Source organism: Marmota monax, unplaced genomic scaffold (assembly GCF_021218885.2).
Source record: "Marmota monax isolate L192 unplaced genomic scaffold, Marmota_monax_Labrador192_F-V1.1 WCK01_AAM20220418_F8-fsc00174, whole genome shotgun sequence".
In the NCBI taxonomy this organism is placed as follows: Eukaryota; Metazoa; Chordata; class Mammalia; order Rodentia; family Sciuridae; genus Marmota; species Marmota monax.
Window position 1 is genome coordinate 1915650 of NW_026694860.1, and position 13627 is coordinate 1929276.

The window sequence follows — 13627 nt, forward strand, 5'->3', positions numbered from 1 at the left end:
CCACGAGTGCTTAACTGCTGAGCCACATTTCCAGTCCTTTTCATTTTTTGTTTTGAGACAGCATTTCCCTAAGTTACCTAGGGCCTCACTAAATAGCTGAGGCTGGTTTTGAACTCATAATCCTCCTGTCTTAGCCTCCCGAGTCACTGGGATTACAGGTGTGCACCATGGTGCCCAGCAAGATGAAATTTTTAAATTCATTTTCTGAGCGCAGTTTAATATATTCATACTTTTGCTTTGTACTATATATCAAGATGAAGTATCTGTTCATACTTTGAGATGAAAACCTATGAATGTAAATGAGTTTACATTTCAGAGTTGCTTTCCTTTTTGCACATATTGTCTTAATCGCAATGATGTATTCAAATCTTTTGCTTTTTTTGGGTGGGGGGTACCAAGGATTGAACTCAGGCACTCGACCACTGAGCCACATCCCCAGCCCCAGTCAGTGTTTTATAGTTACCACAAACAAAATGTTTCAATTTTTTTTTCCTTGTGGTACTAGAGATAAAACCCAGGGCCTTACACATGAGAGACAGGTACTGTACCACTGAGCTATGCTGCCATTCCAAAATGTATCAGTTGTAAAGCAATTTATAGTTTAATTGTATACAAATATCTAGTATTTGTTTAGATAAGACACTGGTCAATGTTTCCAAGGAAACAAAGGGCTTTAGAAGTGTTATTGTATATGTACATGTGTGTGTGTAGTAATTTTCATGGAAGAGTTCTCTTTCTAAAATAACACTAAGTAAAAGAGAACTTTATTAACCTATTGTTTTCAAAAACATAAATCCTTACCTTAGAATCCAGTAATATTATAATTGCCAACCCTTTCCACTATGCTTAGAAACAGAATTATTATATTTGTTACATATGGATTTTTTTTTTCTTTTAGCAGAACAGTGATCAAAAAACATTTGATTTTTGGAAGGATATAGTCGCTGGTATACAACACAATTTTAAAATGTCAGCTTTTAAGGGTAAGTAACAAAGAGAGGCTTTCTGATACATGTTTGTTAAATACTGTGTGACTACTGAATTAGATAGAAGTTGTCCCTTTTCCTATGCTCCTTAGTGAGGATTTAATTTGATCTTAAATATTGCTGTGAAGTTAGTTCTAGTTTTAAGAGGTTCTTTTATTTATGTCTGTTTCTTGGTCATAATTGCCAATATTCAAGTATCTTTCACATGCCTGCCAGTATTGTGCTAAAATGAAGGTGCTTTCATTATGCTGTTCTTTTACATTGAGTTGTTCCATGCATTCCCTAGAACTAAATATTCCAGTTTTGCTGTGTTCTGGCTTGGGAGTGAGGGTTGGTAATGCCTGCAACCTTTAACATAGTAGTTATAGATGGGTGGGCAAAGTATCTGCCAGTGGAAATTCCATACTTGTTGCTTAAGGAACAGTAGTGGTGGGGCCAGAATGGGGTTTGGCCAGCCTTGAGCCTAGGGTTTTATGTTTTCATTTGAACATTTGCTCATGTTACACAAAGACTAATTCTAAGGAATAAATAGATGACTTCATCCCAGTGACTAGAAACAGACTGCCCTGATTCAACTAGTGGGCTGATGGATGCTGAAGAGCAGTGTTTTTCATCTTAAAACCCTTGCCTTTGGATTGACATTTAAAAATTCCTTGCCTTCCTTTCAATATAAATCAAGCCATCAAAATAATTTTAAGTATTATGACTAAAACACATGCCAAGGCAATAAATAGTAATTGCAGAATATTTTTTCAAATTATGTATTTCTCTGACACCTGTTACTTTGCCTCCCAGAAAAGAACCTCTACCTTGGGGTGACTTTTGTCACTTCTCTGTGCCCACTTATTAGCCCTTGACCCTGGCTTCTAGGCCTCACGTGGTTTTTATGGGTGCCTCTTCTCAGTCCACATTGAGTTCCAGTGATATGGAATGCCCATCTTCAGTAGAGGGACATAATTGATAACAATCATAAAAGCTGCGTACCACTTTATTGTTTTTCTCTTCATTAACTTTGTAAAATGAATAGCCTTAAAAGCATGGATGAAATAGCAAATTGTTACTTTCAAGTAAATTCAGCATAAAAATCTTTTAATGTTATTTTATTGCTTTGTAAATGAGTAGATTAAATATTTCGTGCTTTAGTGACGCACAGCTTAAAAGTTTTAAACAATAATATAAAAATACAGTACAGAGCATAAATAAATAATGTCTTTTCATTTCTAACAGATTTTGAAATGCTTGACATTAATTATAATTTCACCAGAATAAGAAGCACAAGATCCATTTGCCAATGTTATTTAAACCCACACAATGATATTACATAAGACTCAGTTAAGGGATCAAATCAAATCAATTGCTTGTGTTAAATAAATAAGAATAGGTCAGACACCTGTTCCAGGTTTTACTGGATATTTAAAAAGCTCTTTTGCAATCCCAAAAAAGTTTGAAAAGTTCATAACGAAAGCACCTTCATTTTAGCACAATATTTTGATTTCTTATGAGAGCTTCAAAAAAAGCATACATGCACCTATATATTTGAATCAATCTTAATGAAAGGGGCCATATAAGCCTTATATTAATGCACCATCTGAAATAGCTTAGGGTATACAGTGTCTTGAATTTCAATATTCAAGTATTTAAGTTCTATTAAGTTATGTGATACTTCCCAAATGTTTCCTAAAAGCTCTCATATTAGTTGTTAGCATTTCTGAAACCAAATATAATGTAATTTAGAAGCCTATTTCTGGGTATTTATGTGTGATAATTTGTGTTAACTTAGCAGAAATTTTTAAATATTGAAGGAGTTTACAGAAAATCTCTTAAGAGGCTTAGGATTGCTGACTAGAAACTCATGAGGATCTTCACATATTTACCATTGCTGCTTATATTTACCAGGGGAAAATTAGTTGGTCTAAAAATTCAAATGTGTATTTTGGAAAATTAAAATTGTATTATTTTCAGTCTACCTCTGTATGCGTTTTATGGGGTGGGATGGAGTTGGGGAACACTTTTCCAAGCAGAAGATTTAGTTAGCTCCATGAGAATGTGCTCACATGGGAGCCACTAAGAATCCTGAGAAGGAGGAATGGACATACTCAGAGGAGTACAGGCCATTTGACTCAGCATTAGGCAGCTGGAGCCACACCTGGTCATTTTCTGTGAGATCGATTATGGCACTCCCTGAAGCCTGATCCAGGTAGCCTTTGGTATACTCATCATAGGTGTACATTATGGGGGTGCCATTCTTATATAGACCTACCCAAACATGAGTCCCTTTCACATGCACATGGTAGGAGAAATAGTATATTCCTGGTATCCTACAGGTAAAGATTCCAGTTCTTGGGTCATAATGCTGTTGCCTGTTATACAAAATCTTATCAAATGGGATGGGAGCACCTATTGCTGGATAGGCTTTGGAGAGAATAACAGTAAAAGCAGACACAGGCATTCCTGTTACTCCCTGGTTGGCACTAACAAGAGGCATCCCAGAAAGACTGGGCCTTTGTCCTGCCTTTATAAAGCCCTCAGGCATGACTGCTTGGCCTGGGGGCCCGGGGGGTCCTGGAGGCCCTGGGAGACCAGGCTGTCCATCATGGCCTCTTGGACCTGGAGGCCCTGGTGGTCCAGTGGGTCCATTGAGGCCCTTAGTTGCTATGCCAGCTGGACCAGGAGGACCTGGATTTCCAGGATCACCTTTAGATCCAGGGAATCCTGGGATACCTGGTGGCCCAATGGGGCCTCTGGTACCTGGTATTCCAGGAGCCCCTCTTGGACCAGCCTCACCATTGTGTCCAGGCACTCCCTTAGCTCCTGCTGGGCCTACAGGGCCTGGAAGACCAGGAGGTCCTACCACTCCAGGGTCACCTTTTGGGCCTGGTAACCCTGGATTACCCTTGGGACCACTGAGACCTGGTTCTCCTGGGTACCCTGGTTTTCCATCTAAGCCGGGAGAACCCCTTGTTCCTCTGGCTCCAGGTTGTCCTGCAGGCCCAACTGGCCCTGTCTCACCCTTAGGGCCTGGGAGACCATGGTTGCCTGGGATGCCTTTTGGTCCTTGGGGTCCCATATTTCCAGGAGGTCCAGTCAGACCTGGCTCCCCAGGATGACCTGCTGGCCCTTGTTCCCCTTTGGCACCTGGACCCCCTGGAAGGCCAGCAGGTCCTCTTTGTCCCTTCATACCAGGTAAACCAGGTTTCCCAAAACCTGGAGCTCCCGGTGGCCCAGCTATTCCTGGAGCTCCAGGGTGACCTTTTGCCCCCGGAATCCCTGGCTGACCTGGAGCCCCAGCAGCTCCTGGCTTTCCAATGCCTTCTGGTCCTCGTTCTCCAGGAGGACCTTGGGGACCTGGTGGGCCAGCCAGTCCCCTTTCTCCTGGAAAACCCCGATCACCTTTGATGCCTGGCTGTCCTGGAAACCCATTTTCACCTCTTTTTCCTACTCCAGGAGGGCCAGGTGGTCCCATGGGACCCTGAGGGCCTGGAAGGCCCCTCTCACCTGGGCGGCCAGGAGCACCATACCCTGTTTCTCCTTTCGGTCCATTTACACCAGGGACTCCAGGCACACCCTTTTCTCCAGGAAAGCCCCTGGGTCCTGGGGCACCTACAGGTCCTTGTTGTCCAGGTTTTCCTGGCACAGAAATTCCAGCTGGGCCAGGGATTCCAGGAGGCCCTGGTGGTCCCCGTGGTCCTGGTAAACCAGCTGGTCCAACTTCTCCTTTTGGTCCATATGGTCCTCTCTCCCCTGGTTTTCCTGGGAGTCCTGGCACACCTGGTTTCCCGGTAGCTGATGGTCCTGGTGGTCCTGGCAACCCTGGCTCTCCCTGGAGTCCAGGACTTCCATAGCCTGGTTTTCCTGGTGGTCCAGAAGGACCTGGGTGCCCTCGAGGTCCTGCAGGGCCTGGTGGGCCAGGAATACCTTGCTCCCCTCTTACTGCTACACCTAAAAGACACACCAATATACCACCCAGAGAGGGGGATGATTAGTAACGTTAAAGTTGATCAGTGTTTCTCAAAATGTCTAACAGGACAGGGCGGTGTGGTGTCATTCATTACATACTAGTCTTAGACCAAGCTTAAATAGGTCTGGATGATTCATTTTACAGTGTTTTAAAATTACTGCTAAAGAGAGAGTTTTCCATGGCTACCACTTTCTTCATAACCTGATGATCTAAGATAAGTTGACATTGAAGATTTCTTCAGAATAAGAGTAAAGTGGACAATTTTTCACATTTATTTTGGAAAAATCATCTACATAGGTAAGAAAAAAAGATATTTGACAGAAAAGGAAGAGAAAGACAAGTGGAGAATAAATAAGAAAAATTTATAGAGCTGTAAAGATTTTCCCTCAAAAAAGCTATCCTGGAAGACATAAATGAGTAATGGAATTAATTCTAATTTACATCTGCCACACCCTGCTGAATACTTCAGATTTAGGCTGATTTTTTTTTAAACTTCAGAATATATTGTGGTTTTTTTATTCTTTTCCTTATTGACTTAAAATTGAAACAAAGAATTAGTTAATCAGATATAATGGGTGAGTATATAAAATAGGATTAAAGTGTTTATCTAAGTGCAAATTAATGTTGTTTGATTTTATAAAGCTATGGGTTTAACTGAACTACTTCTGATGGGCTAAACTTAAACTCAGTGATCACTTATTTAGTACCTGTGATGTGAAAAGGCCACAAATGTGGGAAAGCACAAGTTGTGTCCTGTGGAGGATTCAATCCTAGAGTGAAATGAGTGACTACATAACAAGAGCTTTTAAGAGGTATCCCAGGCTATTTTGGTTGCTCAAAGGTGGGTTGTAGCAGGGCACTGCAGGCATTAGGGAAGTGTTACCACTTTAGTCTTTTGACATTAATCTTCATAATCATCTACATAAAATTTTCTTCTTTTATCAGGGAAATTCTTTAATAGTTAGCCAAGATGACATAAAGTTGCATGTGATTTTTAATATTTACTATAGAATTTGTATTAAAGTTGTTTTCTGTTTATGTTCAGAAGCATAAGATGCCTACTTACTATTTAGATTCTTAGGTTGTTGAAAAACTGTTCATAGTAATATTGACTTAATGATGTAATAGTAGTTGGATAGGTTGCTTAAATCCTGAAAATCATTTATGGCCTGACTTTTTTTTTTTTTTTTTTTTTTTTGGCAATGTGGAGTATTAAATCCAGGGCCTCATGTGTGCTGAGCAAGTGCTCTACCACTGAGCTAATAAGTCCCTAGTCCTATAGCTGTGACTTTTGAGTCACATTTGTTTAAAAAAAAAAATAGTGGACTTAAATCCTACATCTTTAATAGCTTAAAAATTGAAAATGCAGGCTAAAATAGAATTATTATCAAATGAATTGAAAAGAATTTTAAATTGCCTTTGAAAGCATTTTGGAGTATTAATTCCCTTGAATCATTAGCTGTCAGTACATAAACATATTAAAATTGAAAAAAAAAACCTCTCGTATTAATTGACTGCTATATAAGAAATAGTTAGCCAAGAGTAGGTACTTATTTCTATTAGGTAGAGCTGTAGAGGTCTTCCTGAGATTTAAAAAGCATTTGACCTATATAAAATATAGAACAAATAATTGAACTAAATATGCTGAAATAGGAAGATATTTGTTTTAGATTTAGGAACTTTTGTATTTGTATTAATTAGTTATATTTCAGTTTTCAGACATTCAAACATATAGCTTTTCCCATGGAATTTCAGAAACTTACAATAGGAAAAAGATTAATATGAGAAATTAATTTATGGACATTTCCATATATTAACACACATTTCATTCACTGACTTTAGTACATGTTCATGATGCATCTATATGTAAAACTGGATTTAGTATATTACAAGTAGAATAGGTGAATAAGTAAGGGATTTGTTAATGGTTTGGAATAAAATAGCATTTTTAATGCAGACTATATTAGTTAGGGGTTTGCTTCAGAATCTGGCTATAAGGATCATGTTCATACTGAAATAATTGTCCAACTAGAAATCTGTTGCACTGCTAAAAGAGGTAAAACATATCATATCTTATTGAAAATGATCGTATTGGGCACCTTTTAAGGCCAGAAATCCAATAACAGGGTGATTTGTGTTACTTGAAATGTTGCCCTAATGGTTCTAAACCTCTTGGTGTAAGAAAGAATTTGACTTCTATTGAATCTCTGGAGCCCCTGTTTGTAGCTTACAAGCTGAAAAAACAAGATTAGGGTGGCACCATCCTTAAGGAAAAGTGACAACCTACTAATAAGTTTCTTAAGTGTCCACAAACTGGAATAGTGGTTGGTTGTGTCAGAATGTGTTACCTGTGTCTGCCTAGCAGCTGTAGAATCCTCTGCAGCATGATTTAGTAGTGTTTTAATGGGATCCTCTTTTAGTCTGTGCTGAACATATGTGCCTAGGAATTACATATGAATTCTGAATTTCTGTTATCAGCTTAACATTTTCTTGTAATGCATTAGTGCCTGCCGTGTGGATGATGATACGTTTGATTTTCTGTCTTATGTTATCAAGAAGAGACCAAGGAGGATTTAATGTTAAAGGATAGCTTCTGAAATTCTTATTTAACAAGATGTTTTAATTTGTTCTACAAAAATAGCCAGGATGTTCAAGTACATTAAGGTGGGAAGATAAAAATAGGTTTAACTTTCTACAATGGTGCATTTTATTTTTAATTCAAGATTGTTTATTATGATTTTGGTAAGGTATTTAGAAGTCTGAATTTGTGATCAGAGAGTACTGAAACCATTGTTGCCTGTCATAGCATTTCACATCACATTTGTTGCTTCAAGTGAGGTAGCATGTTCCTTACCTTTTACTCTTTCTTTCCTGGCTTTTTCTTTCTCTTAATTTATTTATATTTTAATACATTCAATAATATCTGTTGTGCCTCTGTTTTTAAATATTAGGCTTCCTTTCATGAAACACTCGGTTTCATCTTTCTTCTCAACAAGACCATTTGCTTAAATTGGTTGTTCCCCAAAACATATTATTTAAAGTTTATTACAAATGGCTTTAGCTTTATGTACAGGACAGAGTATATAACTAAAATGAAAAAAATATTGTGGAAAGGGAACCTGAAGCCTGCAATCAGTTTATATTGCCCAGTTGATGTTTTCTAGGCAGTTTATATTAGATGCTGTCGAGTAGAATTAGTGAGGATAAGGCCTTGTCATTGCTCTTTGAGGATTTCTTAGTATTTTATATATATGTATATATATTATCTCATTGCTCTTCCCAGTAGCAGAGAAAGCCATACAGATGAGGAATAGATTTAAGAGGAAAGTTAAAATTTATCTAAGACTATGCCAGTAAAGTAGTATTCAGAACTAGAAGTACTACTAGTAGTTTATTAGTATTGTAGTAATAGTGAAACATAAGGCACCTGACAGGTATTAACTCTTGATAACCTTCATGGCAGCCCTTAGAGATCAGTCGCTCCTTCTTGTTTTACAAATGAAGAAACTAAGGCATAGGGAGGAAAAATAACTTACCTGAGGTCACACAGCTAGTACTGTGCATTTAACCACTAAACTATATGGGATATATAAATAGCTATGAGGATTGCTACTTCCTTTGCCTGTTTAGCTTATTGAAACTTATTGTGTATATTTGTAGACTAGTTGAATGTGTTTTAAAAGTAAATGTGTGGTTAGAACTGTTACTCAGTGGTTGAGCGCTTGCCTAGCATGCCTGAGGCACTGGGTTCGATCTTCAGCACCACATAAAAGTAAATAAATGAAATAAAGGTATTATGTCCATTTACAACTAAAAAACATTAAATAAAAAAAGTAAATGTGTGTAAGTATTTAGATATATTAGCCTTCTATTCTCTTTGTGTAACTATTTTTAAATATTTTAAATTTAACTACTTTTGGTTGAATTATTATATTTGGATTATGGATAGTTATTTGTACAAAAGTATCATTCTAGGGAAAAAAACTTCATATTAAAAGTCCTTAATATTTTTCTGTTATATTTATTATATTTATTGTACAAGGAGTTTTATTCTTCATCCACAAATTATTTTGTTGTAATTTGGACTAATTTAGGAATTTTCAATAGATAATACCAGAGTTGAAAGCTTTTTGTTAAAGACATCATCTTTAAGATTGTAGAAAGCAACAGCCAGCTAGCTACTAGAGCAAAATATGCAATTCAGTTTACCTTTACTCTTTATGGTGTAGGGAATGAAGAACTGGGTCTTGGTGTTGGGTGGTGGGCCTTTTATGCCAGTGGGTGTTTGGTATCGCTCAGCATAAAACACTCCATGAACCAAATTCAAGGACATTAGCAGCAAAAGGGTGATTTGTGGCAGCATATTCTCAGGTGGATTCTGGAAAACAGAAAAGAATTATTTCATATAGCTTTGTATTGACCTGTTTCATTTTTCTAACATTGCACAGTTGGAATTCTTTATTTAACTAACTGCTTTTTAACACAGTCCTTTATAAAAATTTCAATATATTCCATAAATTAATGAGAGATATTTAGTTCGGTGAATGTATATCATAGTTATTTGGGGAAGCTATATTCAAGTAATCAAGTAAAAATAAAGTGATTTACAAATAAACATAAATAAATCATCACTAGACAACTATATTAAGTCATTCTGGATCTTAAACATATCCTGAAATATCTAGTAGTTTCTAAATACATTGAAATTCAGATTAGGATAAGTTTGTACAGTATGGTTTTCATTAAGATTATTTTATATAGACTTATATTTTATATATTTTATATACAAGTAAACCTCTCTGAGTACATTTTAGTAGAAAGCTATTTTTTTTTTAAATAATGCACAAGGACCCCAAAGAATTAACTTACTTCAGTATTAACTTGCTTCTTTTCAAGCAAGCTAACATGGAATTTTACAATGACTCTCAGTCCATAGACTTACCTGGGTGCTGGCAGTTCTGGAGCTAGTGTCTAGGTGGCTTTGTGAAGCCTTCTCTGCTCAGGTAGGCAGTGCAGAAGATGCCCTCTCCAGAGTTGCCCTTAGGTATTTATACAGTCTTCCCCTCACTGCCTGAGGTTACTCTGAGCTTAAGCCCCTCCCCTCAGAGGTGGGAAACACTAATTATGGTGGAAAGTTCTATTAGGCAGGCATACAAAATCAGGTTGGTCTCTATTTTTTCTTGTTTTCTTATTGAAAAATAAACTCTTTGTCTTAAATATATATTAATAGTTTTTACCATACCCATTTTTCTGTAATTTTATTTTAGAAATTTTTACTCTAATGTTAGTTCATGTTGGAATGATGATTCCCCCTTATTATTTTTGAAAAGCATATTATTGTGTTGTTTGTTTGAAAATATTTGGTAATATATAAAAATAGGGGAAGAACTCTTTTGGAGAAGGATGTGGATTTAAACCATCATCTAAATTCTTGAATTATTATATAAAGCCACCAATGTGTCCATTAATGTTCCTAAATTTTTATAAACATAGCTTAGCTCAATTCTTATATATTTATGGGCTTGAGAGAAAAAAAATAAAATGGTGAAATTGTGGGTATGCTGTTTTGCATTTCAGGCTTTTAGTGTAAGTCTTCAGAAGTTAGTAAAAGAAATTTAAAGTGATAACATTAAAATTTTTGAATTTCTTCATTTTAAATATTTAAAAATTTTCAGATAAATGCAGGATATTTGTGAATTTGCTAGTAGAGTTAGCAATATATTCTTTCTGAAGAATTTAGATTCTTTATTCCCAATAATACACTTTGTTCTGGATATGGCCTCAGATATTCTTGCTTAAATTTGGATTTTACTTTAGAGTTGGAGTAAAGTTTGCAAGAGCCCTTAACTTATATTATGTTTATTTAATCTCATATTATGTTTATTTACATAGGGCTGCTGTGTTCATTTCAGAAATAAAAAAAAATCCTCAGACTTTGTTTTTAGCTTTTTAAAAATACTCTTGGCTTACATCGCAATTTCCTTCAGGGATCTTGTATCATCTCAATTAAAAACATTTTTCCCCCAAAGGTGGAAATAAACATCATCATTATCAACTTTACTAGTTAGTATTCTCTTTAACAATATTAGAGACTCTTAAAATCAGTTTTCAGGATCCTACAACATCTAATAAAGACAGGAAGTTCAGAGACCAAATTTAGCATCTTATTTAATTTTGTCATTTTGGATCCAAGACCAGTCAACTTTACAGATAAATGAGATAAGAAGAAAAATTCCAGATACAGAATAGATAATTTTTGGTATCCCCCTAGAATTGAAGTAGTGTGGTTGAGGATTGATGTGTGATTGAAATAATGGTTTTTCCCTCTTCCTTTTCCCTCACTCCTCCCCTGCAGGCAGTTTCCTGTGGTATTTAAATAAAGCCTTATATACTACTTTGCAAAAATGTAAATACAAAACTCATTCACAGTGTCCTCTCTTTCTTTTCTCACTTAAACATTTGTTGATTGCACATTAAAAAATCTACATTGTCATGCATGTCTTTATGCAATATGCAGATATACATGAAATATGGCTTTGGGGGGGCGGGTACTAGGGATTGAACTCAGGGGCACTTGACCTCTGAGCCACATCCCCAGGCCTATTTTGTATTTTATTTGGAGATAGGGTCTCACTGAGTTGCTTAGCACCTCACTTTTGCTCAGGCTAGCTTTGAACTTGCAATCCTCCTGCCTCAGCCTCCCGGGATTATAGGCATGCACCATCACGCCTGGCTGAAATATGGCTTTTATATCAATTTAGATTATTGGCAGTTGGATAGTTTATTTTAATCAGTCTCATCATTTGGCAGTTATATGGAATGGTTTTTTAATTATATGAACTCGGCTACATCTGTAAGAAACTACAAAAGATAAGTGAAAGAAAACAGCTGTCTTCTGTTTGTTTACGGTTTATTTGGACAAGATTTGACAAAGTAGATAAGATTATAAGGTGCTTTTCAGAGCTAGGCTGAAGAATTTGTTTTGAAAGGAATTATTAGAAATGTGTGCATATTTTAGTATTTTGTGCGTATATATGGTTTAGTGCACACACAGAGGCACGTTTTTATAATACTATTTGATATTATTCCTGTGAACATTTAGAAGATGGATTCCCAGCCCTACATACCTAGCACTTTGCACCTGTGTAGACCATTTGTTCACTGTGGTACTCTATTTTCAGAACTTTATACCTTAAACTTTCTTGATGTCTGTCTCTTCATTAACAAATAGAAGTTTGAACGAGGTGGTGTCTAAGCTCCTTTAGGATTTAAAATTGGATTTTTCTTGCATTCAAGTATTTGTTCCCTGTGGTCATATGGTAGACTTGGCTCTCTTTCGATTGACTTTAGATTTGCAACAAAAAGAAAAAAAAATCATACTAGGTGGTTGTATGTTTTGGGGATATGTAAATATATGTGGGTATTTGTCATTCTATATTCCCCTTTAGCTTTGGGAAATGTGGTGTCTTCGTTGGTAAGCCTTGGACGTTCAACCCTTTTTACAAATAGTGTATTTATTTCAGCACACAGAATCTGACTACTGTTTGCTTTGTTAGTCACATAAGAAGCACTTCTTGTGCAAAACAGATTGTAGAATCAGAATATTTACTAGCCACACCCCACCCAATTGTGTATTTAAAACTATTTTTATTCTTGGTGTTTACTTGGAGCTGTAAGAAGTGACTAGTCTGTGGCTTTATGAAGGAAACTCATTCCATTGAAAGAGTCTTGCTTTGTAAAACCAATTTTCTGAGTGATTTTTAAATCAACTATGAGTGATATTTTTGCACATTGAGCATTTACCTGCTATTAAGTGTGTCTGCTCATTTGTATATCCCTAGGTCATTCATGAGTTCACCAAATATTTCTTGAGTACCTCTTAAGTGTCAGGCATTGGGATAAATATTGGATGAATAGTGTGTATGCCCTAAGGTGTTTACACAATGTTCTCAACCTCTTTTTCCCATTCTCGCAGTCCTGAGGAGTATGACACAATTTGTTCAATCTTTGGGGTTCATGAAGATAGTAGTGGTTCAGAAACTCAATTTTGCAAAGACTCCTTAGGCAATCATGATCTACTCCTAATGTTGGGATGTTGTTATGGTATAATTACCAGATTATTAATATTAGTTATTTACCTTTTTGTTGTTTGTGCTCATTTTTTAAACTTTATTATAGGAAATTTTGGTCTTACCTACAAGTGAGGATAGTGCATATAATGAATGCCTGTGTTCCAGTCAATCATTTTAAACTAATCTCAACTCAGTCTACCTTCTATTCATCCCCTCTCAAATTTTGAAACAAATTGCTTATGTTATACTGATTCACCAGTGGATATTTCAATATATTTCTCCAGAGACTAAAAATGCCTTTTCTTTAAAATAGAATATTCATTATATCTAAAAAATTAATCATTTTCTAATATCATCAATGCTTTAGTCCATCACATTTCCCCAGTTATCTGTTGTACGTATGGCATATACCTATATAGACTTATAGACATGTATATATACACAAACATATACATAGATATGTACATGTATATTATATACATATACACATATATATTTTTAAAGAATCGATTTATTGGGCTGGGAGTATAGCTCAGTTGGTAAGAGTGCTTGCCTTGTATTCACAAAGCCCTAGGTTCAGTCCCCAGCACTATAAGAAAAAAAAAAAAGAA

General features: G+C 36.2%; 2 protein-coding genes across 5 annotated transcripts in view; one reads left to right on the forward strand and one right to left on the reverse strand.

The window, feature by feature from the left end:
• Nt5dc1 (5'-nucleotidase domain containing 1) overlaps window positions 1–13627 on the forward strand; it is a 121775-nt gene that overhangs the window by 14858 nt on the left and 93290 nt on the right. For 3 of the 4 annotated variants that reach the window (XR_006847731.2, XM_046426412.2, XM_058573255.1), the window contains one exon: window positions 899–983. Coding sequence is in view for 3 of the 4 variants with exons in the window: in XM_046426412.2 (XP_046282368.1) it covers window positions 899–983 (85 nt within the window). In the remaining variant the exon portion in view is untranslated. The remainder of the gene's footprint in view (window positions 1–898; window positions 984–13627) is intronic. The other variant, XM_046426413.2, reaches the window with a different exon arrangement.
• Col10a1 (collagen type X alpha 1 chain) overlaps window positions 1811–13627 on the reverse strand; it is a 32702-nt gene continuing 20885 nt past the window's right edge. The window contains exons 2-3 of the mRNA XM_046426411.2: window positions 9154–9322; window positions 1811–4925 (exon numbers count right to left, since the gene is read on the reverse strand). Of these exons, the coding sequence (XP_046282367.1) occupies window positions 3037–4925; window positions 9154–9307 (2043 nt within the window). The 5' untranslated portion in view covers window positions 9308–9322 and the 3' untranslated portion in view covers window positions 1811–3036. The remainder of the gene's footprint in view (window positions 4926–9153; window positions 9323–13627) is intronic.